Source organism: Mustela nivalis (genome assembly GCF_964662115.1).
Source record: "Mustela nivalis genome assembly, chromosome: 1".
In the NCBI taxonomy this organism is placed as follows: Eukaryota; Metazoa; Chordata; class Mammalia; order Carnivora; family Mustelidae; genus Mustela; species Mustela nivalis.
In genome coordinates this window covers 178,369,756-178,389,514 of record NC_139020.1, presented here as the reverse complement: position 1 = coordinate 178,389,514, position 19,759 = coordinate 178,369,756, and the positions used below count along the sequence as shown (strand labels likewise).

General features: G+C 42.1%; 1 protein-coding gene across 39 annotated transcripts in view; it reads right to left on the bottom strand.

Annotated features, from left to right (window-relative positions):
• The window catches only part of FOXP1 (forkhead box P1), a 495,436-nt gene that overhangs the window by 135,628 nt on the left and 340,049 nt on the right, over positions 1–19,759 (bottom strand). For 37 of the 39 annotated variants that reach the window (XM_082698650.1, XM_082698622.1, XM_082698634.1 and 34 more), the window contains one exon: positions 18,218–18,319. The exons of the other annotated variants lie outside the window; for them this stretch is intronic. In XM_082698650.1, the coding sequence (XP_082554776.1) occupies positions 18,218–18,319 (102 nt within the window). The remainder of the gene's footprint in view (positions 1–18,217; positions 18,320–19,759) is intronic. 39 annotated transcript variants of the gene reach the window in all.

The following is a 19,759-nucleotide window of genomic DNA, read 5'->3' as shown; positions in this document are numbered from 1 at the left end:
TTACTGCAGTACTGTCCTGACCTGACAGCCATATACTGAAAGAAGGATGGAGAAAATCTAATACGTGGCAAGGACTTAGAGAGATACACTTTGGGGATCTGTGAAGAAGCCACATTAAAAGAGACGACTTTTTGATCTTTCATCAGGAGAACAGATTTACCAAAATGTTTCAAAAGCCAAGGAAAATTCTCGAATAGCATTGTCCAGCAGAATTTTCTGTAATGACAGAAATGTTCTCTGCTTGCATTGTTTAAAATGGAAGCCACAAATCTCATGTGGTTATATAAATTTAAAGTAAATACAATTTTAAAATTCAGTTCTTCAGAGGCATTAGTCCACATTTTATGTGCTCTGTTCCCTTACATTCCCAAAGTTCCCTGTATTTACACCTATTAGTACACTTATTATATTATATTAATTCCCTCTCTGCAGTTTCAACCCTGACATAAGGACTAAGGGATAGTCAATTCTGAACTCCAGTGCTAAGTAGGGTCCAGTCCATGATAGGTATGTAAGAAATGCTAATGTGGATGAATAAACCGATGGGTAAATGAATGACTCGGTCCTCTATGTTCACATTTACCCCCTGGGGTCTTGCTGTCAGAGAGAATCGCTATATCATTTACACCAAATTTTAATACCAAATGAGTTCTAGATCTTGATGAAGATAACAATTATATTAATAAAGATCAAAATGAGACTTAGATCTTATTGGTGATGATGATTATAATAAAAACCAATAATCTTCTCATCAAAATGCTATGGTGTGGGTTCCCAATAACTTCATTTTCTATCCCTTTCCCTTGAAGCGTTGACTTGCTTTTTTCCAACATTAGGTGTAAAAGAAAAAAAAAAAAGTTTTCTTGTCTTCAACTGTCTTTCTTTGTAAAACAAGTAAGTAGCTAGATCTCCAAGCTCTTCCTCCCAGAGATATCCTGATGATCAAACCAAATTTCTAACTCCAGAGTCAAATCAAATGTTTCCTGCAAAGGGCCAGGTAGTAAGTACTTCAGGCTTTTGCAGGGTATATCACTCCTTAAATCTGCTGGAAGCAGCCACAGTTAGCAAAATTAATAAATGTGGTTCTATTTTGAAAAACCTTCATTTGTGGACACTGAAATCTCAATTTCGGTAATTTTCATGTGTCATGAAATATTCTTCTTGGGATCTTTTCCAACCATTTAAAAGTGTAAATGGCTTATTGGTCCGGCAAAAACAAGCTGCAGGATTTGGCCCACAGACCTATGTTTGCCAGCCTCTGTTCTCAGGCCTGCTCAGAGCTCACATGCTTCCTCTTCTAGTTCAAGTTCCCGGAGTCCTACAGATATCACGACACTGACAAAAATCAACCCCTCACTGTAGACAGTGAGATTGTCAAAGGCCCTATGGTCTAGCAGCTCCAGTGGCCAACTGGGAGCCAAACCAGGGAAGTGTTGGTTTCAAAGGGGGTGGTGGTACATAGTGGAGATGAGAGCAATCCTTGCCCACCCAGCCCGGTAGCAGCTCCAGTCTTGTCATCAAGAGCTGAGCAGAAAGATGAAGGCTCAGATGGTCTCAAGATCCTTTCATAAACCAGTTTTGTCCAGACTTCTATTCGTCAAAATCCTGATCTCCATAAGAGTTTCTGCAAGCCTGCTAATTATGCCTTTGATCTGAGTTACATTATCTTCAATTAAGCATTAATATATTGTGCAGGAACTGACACCGTGTCATGCAAAATGGTAAGGCTTCTGGAATACATTTCCAAAGCCAGTATTCTAAATAGAGCTGTGTAGGCAGTGAAATATTTATTTTCAAATTCATCTGTGTACATTTTCAAAATTACTGCTCTCTAAATTTTCTTTGAAATGTCTGACCTGCTGCTCATAAGTCAAGAAATATAATCTCTCTTTTGTGGAACTCCAATTGGTAAATTGTGTTTAAAAAAAAAAAAAGTCAGATTGGCTACTTGCTGTTAGATGGTGGGGATTCAGGGCTCAGCTACTGTTACCCTAAAACAAAAAAAATTGCCCTAAATGCCTCGTGGACCTCACTGACCAGGCTGCTGTCAGACCATTTTGCCTTCATCACTGAATAGTCCCCAAATTTCCAACCAGTGGCAGACTGAAGAGACTTCTATTTCTAAAAAGTGAAGCCAAACACGAAGATGGCGATATATACGGGTAAAGAGGTACAAGGAACCCAGCTTGTCTTTTTGGTTCCATGTTGTTAGTTTTTTCTTTCTGTATTTTGCAAAAGAAGCCAAGCAGGTTATTTGTTTATAAAACAGTGAAAGAAGAAAGGTCCTGGATAAACACAGACTCTACATTTTATATAACATTCAAGTTCCTGAATGAGGTATGCCCTCAACTCCTAGAAACCAGGTGTGACGCTGACATGTAGGCCAATTTCAACACGCACCTGAAAGGTATCCAAATGACTTTGGGAGGAAATCAAGTCAGGGATCTTGTGAGAGAGTATTTCCCAATCTGAGCTGGCCTGGAAATGTCATAAAAATGGGCACCTATGTAGTAGGTGTATGTAGGCTATGGATCCATTCCAAAGCAGAAATATACAGCTCTATAGAGAAAGAGATGAGTCGTACATTTTTAAATCCCCAGAAAGACCTATCAATATGACACCAACTAGATTATCCTGTGTCTTCATTCCCTGGATCTCTCAAGTGGACTCCAAGGTCAGAAGGGTGGCCCACCTAATTGTTACATAAACTGTTCAGCCTCCAGTCATTCCACTGCTATATCCTGGGCAAATTCCCCAAGGGCAAAAAAGCCAAGACTCTTGCCCAAGGATTCGCTCACATCTTCTGGTTGACCGCAAATGGTTTACACTGGGGAGGTGAAGTCAGAGAGTTCGTTTCTGCTACCCTAGGAGGAGTCTGGGGAACAAATGAGGGAAAGACCGAATGAAGGAGACACTGAGATTTCGAGTCCGCAAGGAGATTAGCTGTCACCACGACAAGGAACCTTCAACCACGGGAGTGCACAAAAAGCACTTCTGAAGCCTTTTGAACATACCCATGCTTGGGCCCTATCCCCAGACTCTTATTCGGTTGAGTTCAGGAATCTACCTAGGATATGAAAAAGCTTTGAGCCCTAGATCCTGATGATGATAAAAATTATATTAATTCTGATGTGCCCCCCAGGGTTGAGAACCACTGACTAATCTTTTGTAGATAAGAAACCGAGACTTAATAGAGGTAAGTCACTTTGTCAAAATCAGACATGCTTGGATTCAGAATGCAAACAATGGAGAAAATCCGCACTACCACATGACTGAGCACGGCAGGAGGGCAGGGTGGGGAAGGGACACCCTTACATTACATGGTAGATTCAAGGGGAGTCACTCACACTGTAGTCATCTCACATCCATGTAACGATTGATAAAGTATCCATAGATCCGTAAGATGTGCTGGCAGACGGCAGGGAAGAGCTTCAGTGTAATCAAGAACATACATCAGGAACATACCCTGACGGACGGCAGTTAGGTGTCTGGAAGGCGTGCTTTCCTTACTTCCCCACTAGCATGTGGTCTGGACTAACAAAGGCCTTGCCAGCTAAGTCCACTTCCCTGAATCTCAAAAAAATCACTAGTTTCACCCTCATACTCGCTGATGGCACTATGGGGACAGATGTCAGCCTAAGAAGACAGAAGAGAAGAACAGTTGGGCGGTGGGTAGCCCCTCTGTGGAAGTTAAGAAAAGATGCCTCTTCCTCCAAGTAGATGCAGGCCCGTCCCACGTCAGGGTGCAAAGCTTGACCAATGATCGTCCTACTGCAATCCTTTGCTGGCTCTGTTATTCAGGCGACTTTGTCCAATGAACAAGCGGCAAGATCCTCTCTGGTCATCTAAAGTAGAGGTCCCTAAATTAGAGCCCACCTGGTCTGGTCCACCACCTGTGTCTGCATAGCCCTTGAGCTAAGAATTGTTTCTATATTTCTAAAGAGTTGGGGACAGGGGAAAGAAAGAAAGGAAAAAAAAAAAAAGAATGTTTCATGGCATGTGAAAATTGCATGAAATTCAAATTTCAGTGTCCACACATACGTTTTTATAGGAATATAGCATGCCCATTACTATGTATTCCCTATGGCTGCTTTTGCAAAGTAAATACTGCTGAAGAAGCAGTATGGCCCACAGAACCCAAAATATTCACTATTTGGGCCTCACAGAAGAAGTTTGCTGACCCCTGGTCTAAAGGAAGAAAAGAGTTAACTATTAAGCCAAATTCCCTTTGTAGGTTTAATGAAAAGTTCCAAGCAAATATGGCAGGTGAAATAGTTTCTTTATATGTACAAACTTGAAACTGAGACAACAGAGGAAGGTCAACTTCATTACCTAGCCACCTTGACAGTACCTTTAAATGTCATCAATCAGTATGTGCCTTGCATGACTTGCAAGGGCTCATTATAAATTATAGCACACGGGCCCCTGACACGATCCAGGGATTGTAATAGGACTCCGGTGACGTAATGTGATAAAGGAGATTTCTCTGTACAGCTCTATGTGGCACAGAGCTGGAGAATTTCCAAGAAATTTAATTTCCAGAGTGCCACCTTTGACTATTCAAGATAATTCCACCCAAGCACAAGGCATCCTTGAGGAAAACTTTATCTTTTCTGGAAATGTTTGTCACTGGGTGTCGTCCTCGAAAATATAAATTTGCAGCTATTTTTTCCAAAGAGACAGACTAAATCCAGGATGTAGATTTTCCAATTAGACCCTTTTTAAACATCTGTTGGTAGGCTGCATTTAACATTACTTGTTTAAGCAAAGCACAATTTGATTAGACTGTCTGAAACCAAGCCAAAGTCTGCAAAATAATAGCTCAATTAAATCGTGTTTTGCTTTCATTTGTCTTAGATTTTCCTGAGTGTGAGAGTGTTGCAAATAATCAAGTAAACCAATTCCTTTCAAAATGAGAGATTTCGGGAGATTTTCTATCCCCCCTCCAAGTTCTTGTAATAATCTATTCCATCTTCGCTACGCTTCACTGAACTTGATCTTGACACCAAATACATTTCTGTACTTTGCCTTTGGTCTCCTTTAATTGTCTACACTTAGGAGTTAAAGTTCTGTGCCATTAATATTATGCGTTAAACAGATTAGCAAATGTACAAAGGCAAGCACAGAGCATCAGGGCAGTCAAACAGCACCGCAGGCGTCTTGTGAGTTTCACTCCATACTTGGCAGGATTCGTGTCATCAAACCAGTCGAAGATTTGGGCAGGAATGACGCTGGATTCTTTCAATGCTGTGTTTCTGGTCTTGGAAAGTTCCTCGAGATTTGTGAGTCTGGAATGGGCCTGCAGCCTCATCCCCTAAAGCGGCATCAATTTTTCTCCCTTCTTGGCTTCGATGCTTCCCTCTCATTCATTTACCACACGCGCATTCACTAATTCATGAAGGAAAGAGCCACCTACAGATTGCCGACCCCGTGCCGGGCAGGGTGTGGAATGGCACAGAGTGTCCACATTTCAGATGAGGAATTAATTCCTCAGCTGGGAAGATGACCTCGCATTAATTCATAGAAAATTCCAGAAAGACAAGGACAAAAGAAAGACCAGAATAGGAGTTTTCAGAAGAACATGACCCTCATTTATGCTAAAATGGACACACTGAGGAAAACCAGGCTCCAGGCGGATAATGCTGATAACAGAAGCAGCAGGGATTGTGGCAGCAGCTAACATTTATTAAGCACCTGTTGTGTGCCGGGTACCATCCTAGACTACTTCCTTATAGTAACTCAGCTAATCTTCTTGGCAACTTCATAGGACAGACACTCTGATTATCCCTATTTTAGAGATTAGGAGCCTGACATCTTCCCATCAAGTCTGGTTAACTGCAAGTTTACCACAAGCAAGAGGATAGTCCGTGTTACTCTGCTACAACACTGGCTTAAAAAGGGACCGGTATCAAGTCAATTAAAACATAATGCCGAATTTAATATGTATTCATTTTCCCTTTAAAAAGAGTTTACATACTGGGGCACCTGGGTGGCTCAGTGGGTTAAGCCTCTGTCTTCGGCTCAGGTCATGATTCCAGGGTCCTGGGATCGAGCCCCGCATCGGGCTCTCTGCTTGGCAGGGAGCCTGCTTCCTCCTCTCTCTCTGCCTTCCTCTCTCTCTGCCTTCCTCTTGGCCTACTTGTAAATCCTTCTCTGTCAAATAAATAAATAAAAAATCTTTAAAAAAAAAAAAAAAGAGTTTACATACTTATGAGAAGAGCTCACTTTTCTGAGAATTTACTATGTGCCAGGCACTGTGCAAGCACTTCTCATGCATTAATCACTCCATCCTCGTGATCACCTTCAGGTAGGTGAGGTAATCAGCTCCACTCTCTAGATGAGAAAACGGAAACAGAGAGGTTAAGCTACTTCTCCAAGGTCACACAGCAGTTTAAGGGTATGGCTGGGACTGAAGCCTCACATCAGCCTCATATCAGAGATCATGCTATTAATCACGACGTGGCCCCTTGCACAGTGTTCTGAAACACAAATCTCTGAAACTCTCAGCCACCTTGCTGATCTGCACAGTGAGCCAGGGCACAAGATCCTGTGCCTTTAAAGGCATATCACACCTCATTTCTGATGGTGACTAGGTATAGTTTCTGGATAAAAATACAATTTGCTTAATCTTAGGTAAGTATATAGGGAAGACGACAAGTACATGTTTAAATTTCAATAGTTACCAATGGATCTATTGTTTTCCCAGGAAAAAAAAAGACAAAACAAAAACAAAACAAACAAACAAACAAAACACCAAAAAAACAAAAACAAAAACACCCCAAGCAGCTCTCTACTCTGGTATGTGATCGGCAGAGACTATGTCAGTTAAGTGTACGCCAAGCTTGGCAAGTAGAAAGTACACGTATCACCACCGCAACCGCAGTGTCCATGGCAGACAAGGCTAATCGATCATGACAACTAATTGCAGAGGCCATCCTAATTCTAGAACCCTTCAAATAGCACTTCAGGCACCTTGGCACCTAGATCAAACGAAACCTCTTTGTCCATGTGGCTCGGGCTCTTAATTCTGTTATGTATAACATACATAACAATTCCTTTATGCTACCAAATAAAGAACAACCCAGACATAATTTCACCAACGTCTTATTGAAAGGAGCTTCAAGAGGTCTGAATAGGAGGCTGTTCCTCATGCAGACAAAGGAATGTCTTGGCTTTGGATCCCATGTCCAGAGAAGATGAGAAGGAACCCGCGAGGCTGCAGGAGTAGATAGCAATGAGAAAGAAGCATGGGACAACAGAGTGGAGAATTTAGATCCGGGAGAGCATAGCATATCACATGACCCTTAGTTTCCTTTTGAAGAACACAGAGATCTCATTCTCTTGGAATTAAACTCAAAACACAATTTAATCACCTGGGCCTTCTGTCTAAATGGTAAGCAATAGAATAAGCAATATTTACGAACCTGGATTTTGGGGACTCTGAAATGTTATCACGTGGACTGTGCTTATATTCCCCTCCTGACAGAAGCAATCATGGCTCTGAACTTCCCTTTTCCCCCTCCCCAGGATGACAACATTCTCAGGACGTCTGATTTAATCCAAAGCAAGAATACTAAGGAACGAGACAGAAAACCACAGAATTTACACTTGGTATGGTTAGATACGAGAGGGTCACTGAGAGATTTTGGAAAGGGATTCTGAATAGCATTTATGGAAAGCTGAAAGCGGGAGAGGGGATAGGGGATACGCAGGAGGTCCTCCGAGGGGCTAGAGGAGGCTAGGCGAGGGTTCTTTGCTAAGGTATAGGCACGTGCCAACGGAAGGTCTGAACTCTGGAACAGGAGGGTAGCAGCAGGGGAAACATGAAGAAAGGAATGGACAGAAGGTACCCATTGGAAGGAAAAATGGCAGATCCGATGATGGATAATGTGGTAGGGATGAAGGGAACTAATAAGTCAATGATGACTCATGACTCGGACTAACAGAGCCTGGTGACAAAAGTGATCAGTTGAATTAGAGATAATTGCGGCTGTTGTCATCCTGAGCGGAGAGCCACAGACAGGCAGTTAGGAAGGGGTATAAACAGGCCTGGCCTCATTGGTGCAGAGGTAACAGGATGGGCAAAGCCGACAGATCCACACACCGCTGGGGGACAGCAAAGGAAGGGAACATTGGGAAAAGAATGAACTTGGCTTCTGGAAAAGAACTGGGAAACAGAAGGGGAGCAGTCTGGAGACTGGGGATTGGGGTATGGTGGGGTGGGGTGGGGTGGGCCTGGACTTAAAGGACTTTGCAAAAAAGCCATTTCCAGAAAGCTGAGTTAGCCAAAGTATGACTTAGCTGTGAGCAAGTCAGACAGGTTGAGGGAAGGACAGAGACCTGGCCACTGAATTTAGTGACAGTAAACTTCAAGAAAATGACGAGGAAAAAAGCCAGATACGAGGGAGTTTAAGAAGGAAAAAAACGGCTGGTTTGGGAAAAAAAAAAAAAAAAAAAGTTGAAGCAGCAGGCAGAATATTCAGGTTGTAAAAGCCTGGTAAGCAAAAGGAGCTAGGGAGAGTAACTGGGAAGGATTGAGTCATCCGAAGTTTTTGAACGACCCATTTAAAATCCACATTCTACCATTCGACAACGATAAATGCTGGGCTCTGTCTGCTTGAATGTTTACCAAATTTCCTCAATGGGATGTAACATAAAAGAACCAGCGCTGGCAGTCTTTGCCCAATTGTGCGCTGGCAGCTTTAAATTCTACTACTTAAGTAGTTAAAAATCTGTTCTTTTGATGAAGGAGGGAAAAGTTATGAATAGGAGGGAGCAGGCCTAGACCCTTTAGAAATGACTTGTACTCAGTCTCCATAATTCACCGGGCAGTAATTTCAAACTCACACAATCACAACAGCAGGGCGGCTAAAGTCCACCCCAAGTTCAAAATGGGATATGTTCTCTTTAAAATTTTGAGAGCGACTAAATATGACAACCATCTGATGTATGAAAATTATTCACAACCAAAAACAGACAGTCTGGAAATAGCCGGGATGACTTCATTTAGACAGAATTACCCGAATCTGTTTCTAATATACACAGTACACATAATAAATTTTTACAATATGACAAGGAAAACAAACTTAATAAAAGTTCCCGATCTTTTGTTACACAAGCATGCTATATCCATGCTATGTTTATAATAGTTTGCTCATGATATCACAGCTCGGTAACAAAGGCCCAAGCAATACAAAAACAGTTACCAGGCATGACATCAACTCACAACTACCGTAATTACATTGGTACACAAATTTCCCAAACTGTACATTTTCCAAACTGCTTCTCAATTTCAACGGCTGCCTTTAGACAATCACTTGCAGAGTTGTCTGCAGACTTTGAGTAATACCCGCCTTTCTACTCTTTCCCAAGCGTCATTTCCCTTTAGAAAGTGCATATTTCAATTACAAGCACTATTTTTCAAATATGCCCATAAACATATGTCCAAATTAGGAGACAGTGTGGTCTAGTGGTTGGTGACGAGCCGTAGGCATCAGCAACTCTGACTCTGTTCCTTTCGCTGCCCCTGCCCGCGAGGCCCGGGCAGTAGCTTGGGGAGAGTCGGCAGAATGGGACGGGTAAGAGCACAGATTTGCATGCCGGACTATTTGGGCTGCGAGCCTAGCTTGGCCACTCACCAGCTCTTTGGCCCTGGGCAAGTTAACTTCTCTGGGCCCTCCATTCCTCATCTGCAAAATGGGAATAGTAACGGAATCGAGCCCCAGATGTTCCCTTCGTAGTGGTCGGCTGCTGGAAAGTCCAGCTTCCATGCTTGCTATTTAACACGATTACTACCGCATTTGTGGGACTCCGTTTCCTGCTTGACAGCTTGGCTCAAAGTATCCTCACCCACGGCGAAGTGGGTAATTTTTCTAATGGGAGGATGAGGATTTCACCTTGGTCATGTTACCTGGAGAAAGTGAGGGGCAATGAATAAAGTCTGAACAAATTCATTCAATCCGTAGGTTCTGTATGACCCAATAGCTACAGAAGTGAAAATATTATTTTGTAGAAGTTGGTGTTCATCGTCTTTCTCTAAGGGTTTGCTTTCATGTTCCTGCAGCTTACGTTGATAAATACCCCCAAACCAACTGAAATGATAGGCATGGGGGAAAAGATACTGCCTTGTGATTTCAGAAGCCTATTTCTCCAAGGACCAAACTTTTCGAGCCCATCCCATATGCACGACCTCTGTCTCGCTGCACTGCATGGTCAGTTGGCTCTCCCGACCGGGCCGGGCGCCAGAGGAACGCGACTACCCCCATTGTCACTGCTGGTCCGTGGTGCTTACACCAAATGCTGTTATTCTGGGCTTCAGGAAATTTTCTAACCACTGGACAGGGTCCAATGCTGTGTGCTAATGAGTTTCAGATTGGAAGACTTCACTGTGCATGTGTCAGAAAAGTACCACGGTTTATGATGGGGGTGGGGGCAGGGAAGAAAAGACACACAGAGAAGGGAAGAAAAAACAGTAGTTAAAAAATGCTGGCTACTCAAATTGACAGCGAACGTGACCTCTGCACTTCATCAGAAATTCCAGCAGACTTACAAAATAAAGGAGTTTGCTTTTATCACACACTGTGAGACTCATATGGAAAAATGGAAAACACTACATCACTTGACCTTGGTGTGCCCCCTTTCAACCACAGACGAATATTGTGTACAAAAATTCTAAATCAACTTAAGATGTTCAAAAAAAAAAAAAAAGCTTTAATTTTCTGCATTAGATTTGATGATTACTATTTTGGTTCTTGAGATTTTGCTCTGAAGGTTCAAAAAGAAAAGGACTCCTAATTCCAGGAAGAGTATTTTATCACTTGGGGAATAAATAAAGTGGTTCTGTCAGGTGGGCACATCGTGGTCTCCACTTCTCTATATTCCTGAGAAAATAACGAGCAAGTCCCACTTACCCAGGTTTGAAAGTCACCCAAGACTGAATCATAATTATTTGCTTACATTAACAGAACATTAAAACCGATTTTAAACAACTTAAGAAACTCTAGCCATCTTTCCTTGGTGATTCACTTCTCTGGGAAGATTTTTCTCCCTTCAAGGAAACCAAGAGGCTCGAAAACAAGTCTTCTCATTATGCCATCACTGTCTATCAAAGAAGAATCCCTTCATGGGAGAGTCTAACTCACAGGACTTCTTTTGAGTTATGAGAATATGATAATACATTTCAAAAAAACCCCAAAAAACAAAACAAATACACACACACACACACACACACACAAACCTTTTTTGTTTTTTGGCCAGTTAGTACCGGTGACTTTAAAAATCCAACCCTATCACATCCTCCAACTGTCACCAACATTTTTTCAGACGATGTCAATAAAATTGATTGCTTGCAGTTCTGAATTCTGCTCTGCACATGGAAACAATATAATTTGTTTTAAAGTATTTTTGATAGGGGCGGAAGGAGAAACAGAACCTCAGCAAGCATGCCTATCCACACCACTGGGGTGGGGTAGGGAACAAACTAGAAGCGCCGTAAATGGTCCAAATATTACGGTCTGCTGGAAACTTTGACAAAAATTCCCGACGTATAAACCTTAAACCTTACTGTTGTGCTGACTGAGACGTCTTCCTGTCAGATATGAATGATGTTTCTGGAACATTAACACGTTCATTAAATTCTAACTCCCTGTACTTAAAATATTCTGTAGTTTGGCTCAGAGACGTCTTGACAGCTTTGTTGTAATCATGTATGGGAGGCCCCCCAGACTACACGGTTGTTGGGATGCCTCATACCTACAACCAATCTGTTGCTTTTGCAAGTTTAATCTAGGTATTAAGGAGCTGATTGTGGAACCATGTGGATGCGACAACTCCAGCTCAGCTGTATATCACAGAAGCCACTATGGGTGGTGATGGGTTCCCATGATGCCTAGCAACCACGCATACCTCTCACTCCCTAATCTGCAATACTACAAAATACGGCTTGGGTTTTTTCCCCCCTTCCTTTTTTCCAAAGCACAAGTGGACGACCAGCAAGGGTCCGACAGTGTTATTCCTAATTACCTTTTTTTTTTTTCACTCTTGATCCTGTGGCTCTCATAATTAGTTACCTGGGGCTGCAATCCAATTTGAAGTGATGACAAGAAAGTGATCCATGAAAAAGTAATAAGTTAAATCCAATTTCAGCCTTCCTCTAATTAAATGCACATGGAACTAATGACTCCAACCCTAGCATTTCAGTGATAATGGTAATTAGCGAGGTGGGAGTCGCTCTCTTTTTCAACACTGGAGGTGTAAACCACAAGGTAAAATGGTAGGAGCACTCTTAATTACATGTGTCATTTTGTCAGCAATTTACACATTTTTGACCAGTCAAGTATGTTTTTTTCCTCTGTCCCTCCCCACCTCCTAGCCCCAACAATGATTATAACATACCATTCCATGTTCCAACACATGGAAGCTCCTAAGAGCACTTCAGACTTGAGAATGACAAATAACTTTTCTTTGCTGTTGCTCGCCACAGAGACACATACACAGACGAGGCGACAATTGGGATAATGACACAGATCTTAGTCCTTTTAATTGAAATCCTGATATTTACAGTGGAATTTGGTGGTTTGGTTTTATTCTTGCTTATGCTATGGAAAATAGAAGCATTTGCTTATGGTGGCAAACCGGGCGCTCCGTAGATACTGAGAAATGTACATGGAAAGGGAAGCTACAGCGAACTTGCTGAGGGTATACCGGTCGTCTGTGGTCCTAGAACACCTGGCTTCCCATCCTAGTGCCGTACCTGCCTGGATGCGCTGTAGTAAGTCAGGTAACATTTGTGAGTTCCTTTTCCTCACCCATAGCACAGTTTAAGGACAGTTCCTAGACCCCAGGGCAGCTATGGGGATGGTCCACATTCAGCACTACCTAAACATTCATTATCTTCACCTATAGTGATAGATGCACATGGTGACAAAGACATGCTCACATTTAAAATATTAGCATCATGGGGCATCTGGGTAGCTCAGTTGGTTAAGCAACTGCCCTCGGCTCAGGTCATGATCTCAGGGTCCTGGGATCAAGCCCCGCATCGGGCTCCCTGCTCGGCGGGGAGCCTGCTTCTCGCTCTGCCTCTGCTCCTCTCTCTGCCCATGCTCTATCTCCCTCTCTCAAATAAATAAAATCTTAAAGAATAAATAAATAGAATATTAGCATCACACTTGAATTTTGATGCTTAGATGCATATAGGTAGGGTGATCATATAATTAAAGGTCTAAACTGGGATGCTTTACATGAGAAATGCCAATAAATACACTCTGGCACCAGCCATAGACCAGGGATATCCTGGAAGGGCTGGGACACAGGCTCATCCTATATACTGCTGAAGCTGAAAGAGCAAAAAGGAGCTAATTCATTACATTACAACTCAGATCAGAAATCTGGAGGCAAGGACAAAACATACTATTTTAGGAAAAAAAAAAAAAAAAGTTCTGAAAGCAAGAGTATCTGACCCGGGTCACGGGATAGATTTCTTGAGGTTCAGGAAACCCTTATAACTGATACAAACTTCTGTGTGCAGATGCGTTTTTTGTTTTTTTTTTTCCCCTGAGGGGGCGGGGTCACTGTTTCTATCATACTTTTAATGGTGTGTATAATCTGTAAGACTTAATAGCCATTTTTAAAGCATCATTTCTATTTTATTGTTTCTTACTGAGAGATATTTTGTAGGGTCTGGGGACTCTCCAAAGACATGTGGTAACAATGACATCTTAAAAGGTACCCAAATTTCAATACCTCATATCAATTTAAGGTCAGGGATGCCAATTCTAGACAAGGCTAACTCCAGACATTTAAGGAAAAAAAAAAAAAATCTGCCTCCTTCTCCTGAATTATCTGCTTTACTAATTGCATGTATAGGGATATTTTTTAAGGGTCAGTATTTCAAAACCATTCCATTTCACTATCTACAACATAAAATCATAGTTTCCTTTAAAGGCTTCCTCTTACCATTTATTCCTTAGTGAATAAGGTGGAAATGATATGAGGTACTAAGATTATATGTGGCATTAATGCAAAGCAAAAATGCTGCCTAAAGCATGTTTTATATAACGGCAAATAAAAATGCTAAAAAAAAAAATTAAAAAAAAAAAACCCCACCACCTGCTGGATCTTATACTTTAACCTCCTCCGCTTCAAGCAGAAGCCCTGATTATAATCCCGAGCTTCCAACTGGACGACACAGCTGCACTTCCAGCGGATTTCACTATCCTCCTTCCAGTGAAATGGCCTCCTGGGTGAGGGGCTCCCACATGATGTAACCTTGGAAGGGAGAGGAGGGGCAGGAGGGGAAAATCTCCGATGACCGGTTTCAAGTTCAAATTCTTTATAGACAGCCTGAAACTGTGGTCAGCTTTCCGCTGTAAGCAACACACAAGGTTTACTTTCTTTCCTGACTCTCATGCTGCCAGAGTACACATGTACTTTTACTTTCTTAGGAGAAAATGTGTCATTTGATTTCCTTCCAGTTTATGTACTCGTGCCAACAACTAAAATGCTTAAAGAACCAAAATGAATTACTACCCAGAAACGGTGGTCAAAGTTCCAAAATCCGATCAATAAAATTGCTCATCTACTCACAAATTAATCTTCAGCCAGTAAAGTTACACATTTTCGAGGTTATGAGCACACCTGCACCGTTAAGCATTTATTTCACTTGTTTAAGCAATCTTCAGAAGCATATAAATATTTATAAAAGCAAGCCTACTATTTTTACCCACATATAATTTTCTTTTTCTGCAGCAAAACCTTGTTAATTCTTTTACAACTCATAAGCCTCCTGAAGGCAGGGTCTATACCCCTGGCAGTTTCATGTAGCTAAGCATCAGCGGGATACCCTGCGCGTTGAGGCTGACCCAGAAATGCTCACTGCATCACATTGAATAAATTCAGATCCTCCTGATTATGAATTTACAATGGGGCCAATTTTCAGTTTTCATTTGGATCATTCATAAAAAATTTGCAAGGCAACTCGAGAGACTAAAGGAGGGGCGATTTAGGTTACTAAGTAGAATGTTTTTTTAAGAACTTCAAAAGCAATATCTATACCCAATTCATGCCTGTATTTTGTAAACCACACATCGCCCAAGAATGTGGCCAGCTCAGGTTGACTTCTGCATGTGTATCTGGAGAGAGCGTTTCTCTCTCTTATTTACCCTCGTCTTCCTGAAATTAGTCCAAATTGCTGATGTTCGACTACATTTTGTGATCTCTATCGAGTAACCACTGAGAGCCTCCTCTAACTTTCCATTCTCTTTTGTTTGTTATCATCAGCCTGTGAAACTGGAGAACGCTGCCAAACATAAAGCAGGGAAGTGTGAGATATGCCTAAAATATAAGTCACAGTATATTTGAGGATTTGGGTTTCTTTCTTTCTTTCTTCCTTTTTTTTTCCCCCTCAAGCAATCAGCCGATCAAATTCTTCTTCCCTGTCAAGCCTTCCTCTATGCGGAAGATCTGAAATTTGCTAAAACAGGTCTCTCAGTGTGGTTATGAAGGGTATGAAGAACAGAGATGAACACTGCTAGGTTTGTTATAGGAGTTCCTTTTCGTTTCAGAGCCGCACTGGCTGAGATGTCCCCAGCGAGGACACGGAATGGCAAGATCTCTTTCGATGTGAAGGTTATTCCTTCTGTGAATCACTGAGTCTCTGTACGTATTTTTATAAGGAAGTAGTACACCACGCGACCCTCTGTTCGTGGAAGGCCGGCCAACCTAAGACAGCCTGCTGAATCCGTATGACCTGACCGGGCAGCTGGCAAGACGCGGTCTATGACGCACATGACAGGTGCACGCACACGCACAGGCATACACGTAGCCACACGCGCACACAACCAGTCAACCAACTCTTTATTCTTTTCCCCCCAATCAACTCTTGAACCTGGTCTAAATTCCATGCTTGTCAACTCTCCCACGGAGGGCTAGGAAGGCACTCAAAACATCTTATTTAGCAAAACCAGAATTCAAGATGGCCCCCTTGCCCCGCACTTTCTATACAGACTGAAGAGCTCAGCAGAATGTGTTAGGTTGGTTTTGACACTGTCTTTGCCAAGAAAAATGAAGCTCTCTGTATCATACTCTTCTGGTGGCTAAAAACCTTATAACGGGCAAGAAAATGAGCCCTCAGAAGGAAATCCCCTGAAACTTTACTTCGTATATTTAGCCCTAAAGCAACTTCGTTCATCTTGGAAAAGAAGTTACCTAAAAATGCCATATGTCTTTAAAAAGCAAGTATGAGGGAATATAAGTCTAGTATAAAAAAATTACATGTGATATTCAATACTGCCGAGCAGTGCATCAGACAGATTGTGTATGTGTGTACTTTTTAAAATTATCCCTAACCAAAGCTCTACTACGTGTGAGAGTACCACCTCCCCCCAATAATATATTGTCATTTTTCCAATGCACTTGAAGTCTGATAAATTCAAGAGGACTCACGGTATGTTTAAGGCTGTTAGAGCTCCAAGAGGGAGGCAAAAAGAATGGACAGTCATTTGAATCACTGAGTGACAGGCTGGGCTAGTTCCCTGTATACATTAATAAATTAGAATTTTAATTGTGTCTCTGTCTGCAGGAGATGCCCCAACACTTTAATATGTACCAACAATTGGCTATGTTCTGGAATCTGCAATGTGGCCTCCGCAGCTGACCTCTGAAACACAATTCCCAGTCTGACTACGGAAACTGTTCAGTTTGATCCTTTCAACTTATTTGAATCCTGACAAATAAGCTCACAGCTGAAAGGTCAACCCAGTCATATTTCATCCTCCAGAGCTGTTCTTAAGACATCTGCACAACAAAGCACTTCTTATAGCACCTGACATGGGACCTCAATGGCCCTGTACCTCATTAAAAATGTCCCCAGCATTCACACACGTGAAAAGGGCTAGGGATTGGTGATGATGTTTTACCAAGTAACTAACTGGTTTTGAAAGTGTTAGTCAACAATATGCACTGTCACCCAACTGTTTCCATAGAGGGTTACTTTAGTGTCAAACTTGACCTAGACGGCGACGGCTTCCTGAGCAGATGTAGAAGAACTAGGACTTGCACCCCAAACGTCAGTTAGATCTTTGCAGGATAATTTGGGAACTGGTGTTGGTTCACTCTGATCTGAGAAAAGTCAACACAAGCTGGAATTTGGGTTGACCTCATGGTCACAGTCACTGGTGCCAAGTTATACCCAACAGCTACCATCTACAAGTTCTGTCCCCAAATGTCTAGTGTGAGAAACACCTCTTCACTTCCTGCTTTCAGGCTGCCCACTCTGAGCTCCATAAGCAGTTGAATCACGTCGTACCTGCAAGTGCCCTGCCTCCGGTGTGGGCACGAACAGCCTCCATCAAGTATCTCTGAAATTTCTATGCCACTTTTCTACTCCGAGTCAAAAATCCAAATTAGATTTTTACGAACTCCCTTTTTTCTACACCGTTCGCCCCTGCCCTCAATGGGGCTGAAATCAGAAGTTGCTAAAACTGTCTCTTTTGATATCTTTACATGAAAATCACCCGTCAATTTGTCATTAGTGATTGAGAGGTATTCTGAAAATATCCGCTAAAGAACAAAATACATATTACATTGATGACTAGGTAAATTAAAAGTACCATATCTTCCTCAGTCCTCTTAGCCATTCTTGACACAACTGACACTTTGGGATAAACAGTTCTGTGCTGTGGGGAATTTCCCCGTACAGTGTATGATCAATTAAGTAGCATCCTTGACCTCTACCTATTAGGTGTCCAATGTCCCCCGTGGGACGACCAAAAATTATCTCTAGACATTGCTCTCTGTCCCTTGTTGGGGGGGGGGGGTGGCGCGACTAAAATCTCCCCCAGTTGAAAACCACTGCACTAAAGTTATGGGTGTGGGTATTGTGTTTCCAGCCCCACCACAAGAGAAGGAACTGACCTATCCTGAGTACCAGAAACTTTTTCTTCTTGGTCTACATGGTCCCTGATAAGCAACCCACACCTGCAAAACTCATCCTCCTATTACAGCAACTCATTAGAAGATCTTCTCCTCAACCACCACACTCTTGGTTGAATAGACATTATTTTCCAAAATGTTATCCTCTGCTGGTAAACTAAAAAAATGCACCCTCTGCAGAAGAGCGTCATACGTGATTTGCAACTCCCAACACAATCTACTTCTGAATGGCGTATCAGCTCTCCCAAAGTGTATAACGTCAATTTTTTTCAAAAAGAATTATCACCTGAAGGGCTGGTTGTTTGTCATTCCTCTTGGGAGATTTTAATCCACTAACTTGCTGCTGTTGTTGCTGCTGAAGGAGAAGCTGTCTGGCCACTTGAAGTGCCTGGAAGGAAAAATGGAAGAAACATGTTGGTGTGAGTTGCTGTGTTCGGGGCTTCCTTCACATAAAGGATTCCAGGAAGTACACTTGAGGATGGGATCCTGACTTTCGCATTTCCAGGCCAATGAAACAGCCCACAAAACTTCCCAGCAGTCTAAGCTGGGGAACTTTCCACATTTGGTTTACATTTTCTCAGATGGAGTCAGTGGTACAGCCAGTTCCTTAGATAGAGCAATCCACCCAGGCCGATGCTCTATTCCTACCATCAGTGTGACATAACTGGGACCATGAATGACTGGCACCCTGAGGAAGGAAAGCAGAGCAGTGAGGAAAGACCTGGACAGAAGGCGCAGATTTAGGAGATGACAATGGGGCATTTTTTGGAGGCAGCTTCATCCTCCAATTTGTTGGGAGAACTTGAGAGCTCGAGTCAAAAGGAAGTAAGACTTTGACCTCTTCTGAGCCCAGATAAAGAGAAGAAGCTCAATGGTGAAACACACTATGGAAAAAGGTATGTGAGAAGGAAAATCAAATAAGGTAAGATACACTCAAGGTGACCTGAAGAGACTATCTAAGAAAAAAAAAAAAGTAGCCAATGAGACCTCTAGGTCAATTCAAAAGGTACATTATGTACCTGTGAACAAAACTGATCTTGCCTAATATAGAATGATGCCTTGAAGCTCATAACATAGGTGGTTTTTATTTAAAGGCAGAAACTAGAGCAGTAATATGAACTGGGCATAAAGCAAAAGGTAAACAGCAGAGTCCTCCCAAGTTCAGAAAACAGACTGACCAATCTTTTTTAAACGTTCAATTAAAAAAAGAAAAAGAAAAGTGTCATCAAGAAACCCTCATGAGAACATTTACTGTCAAATAATTTAACAGAAATAATGCCACACCTTTCTAAAGAGGGCAGCCGGATCAGCAACAGAAGACGGAAGTTTGCAGACAGTGTGCTAGAAATCACATGAGAAGTTACGCTATTTGAGTTAATTTGGCTGAGAACCAAGAATGTTCATGTGGAAGAGATGTCAGGACTGTTCATTTAATGACATGCTTAGAGTTTAGAGACAGAATGGGATTTCTTGGGGATTGCATCAATAATAATTTCTACATAGTAACTAAATATTGGTGCCTAAAAGAAGATGCACCAGTAGATGTGGTCACCACAGCCAAAGGATCTGATGCTAGAAGTCGCTGAAAGTGTGCATAATGGACATATGATGATAGTGCATTCCTCAGAGAGAAACAAAGACTTCATTTGCTTAAAACACTCAGGTATGTTATGTAGTTCCAGAAAATGTCATAGTGACACCACGGAATGAGGGAAAGGTAGGATGTCCTGGAGGGCCCTGTGCACTGAACTCAGGGGGAATGGAAGAGAGAGTAATCAAGAAGGACTGTTCATGACAGACACTAAAAAATGTCAGATCCGCAAGGGCA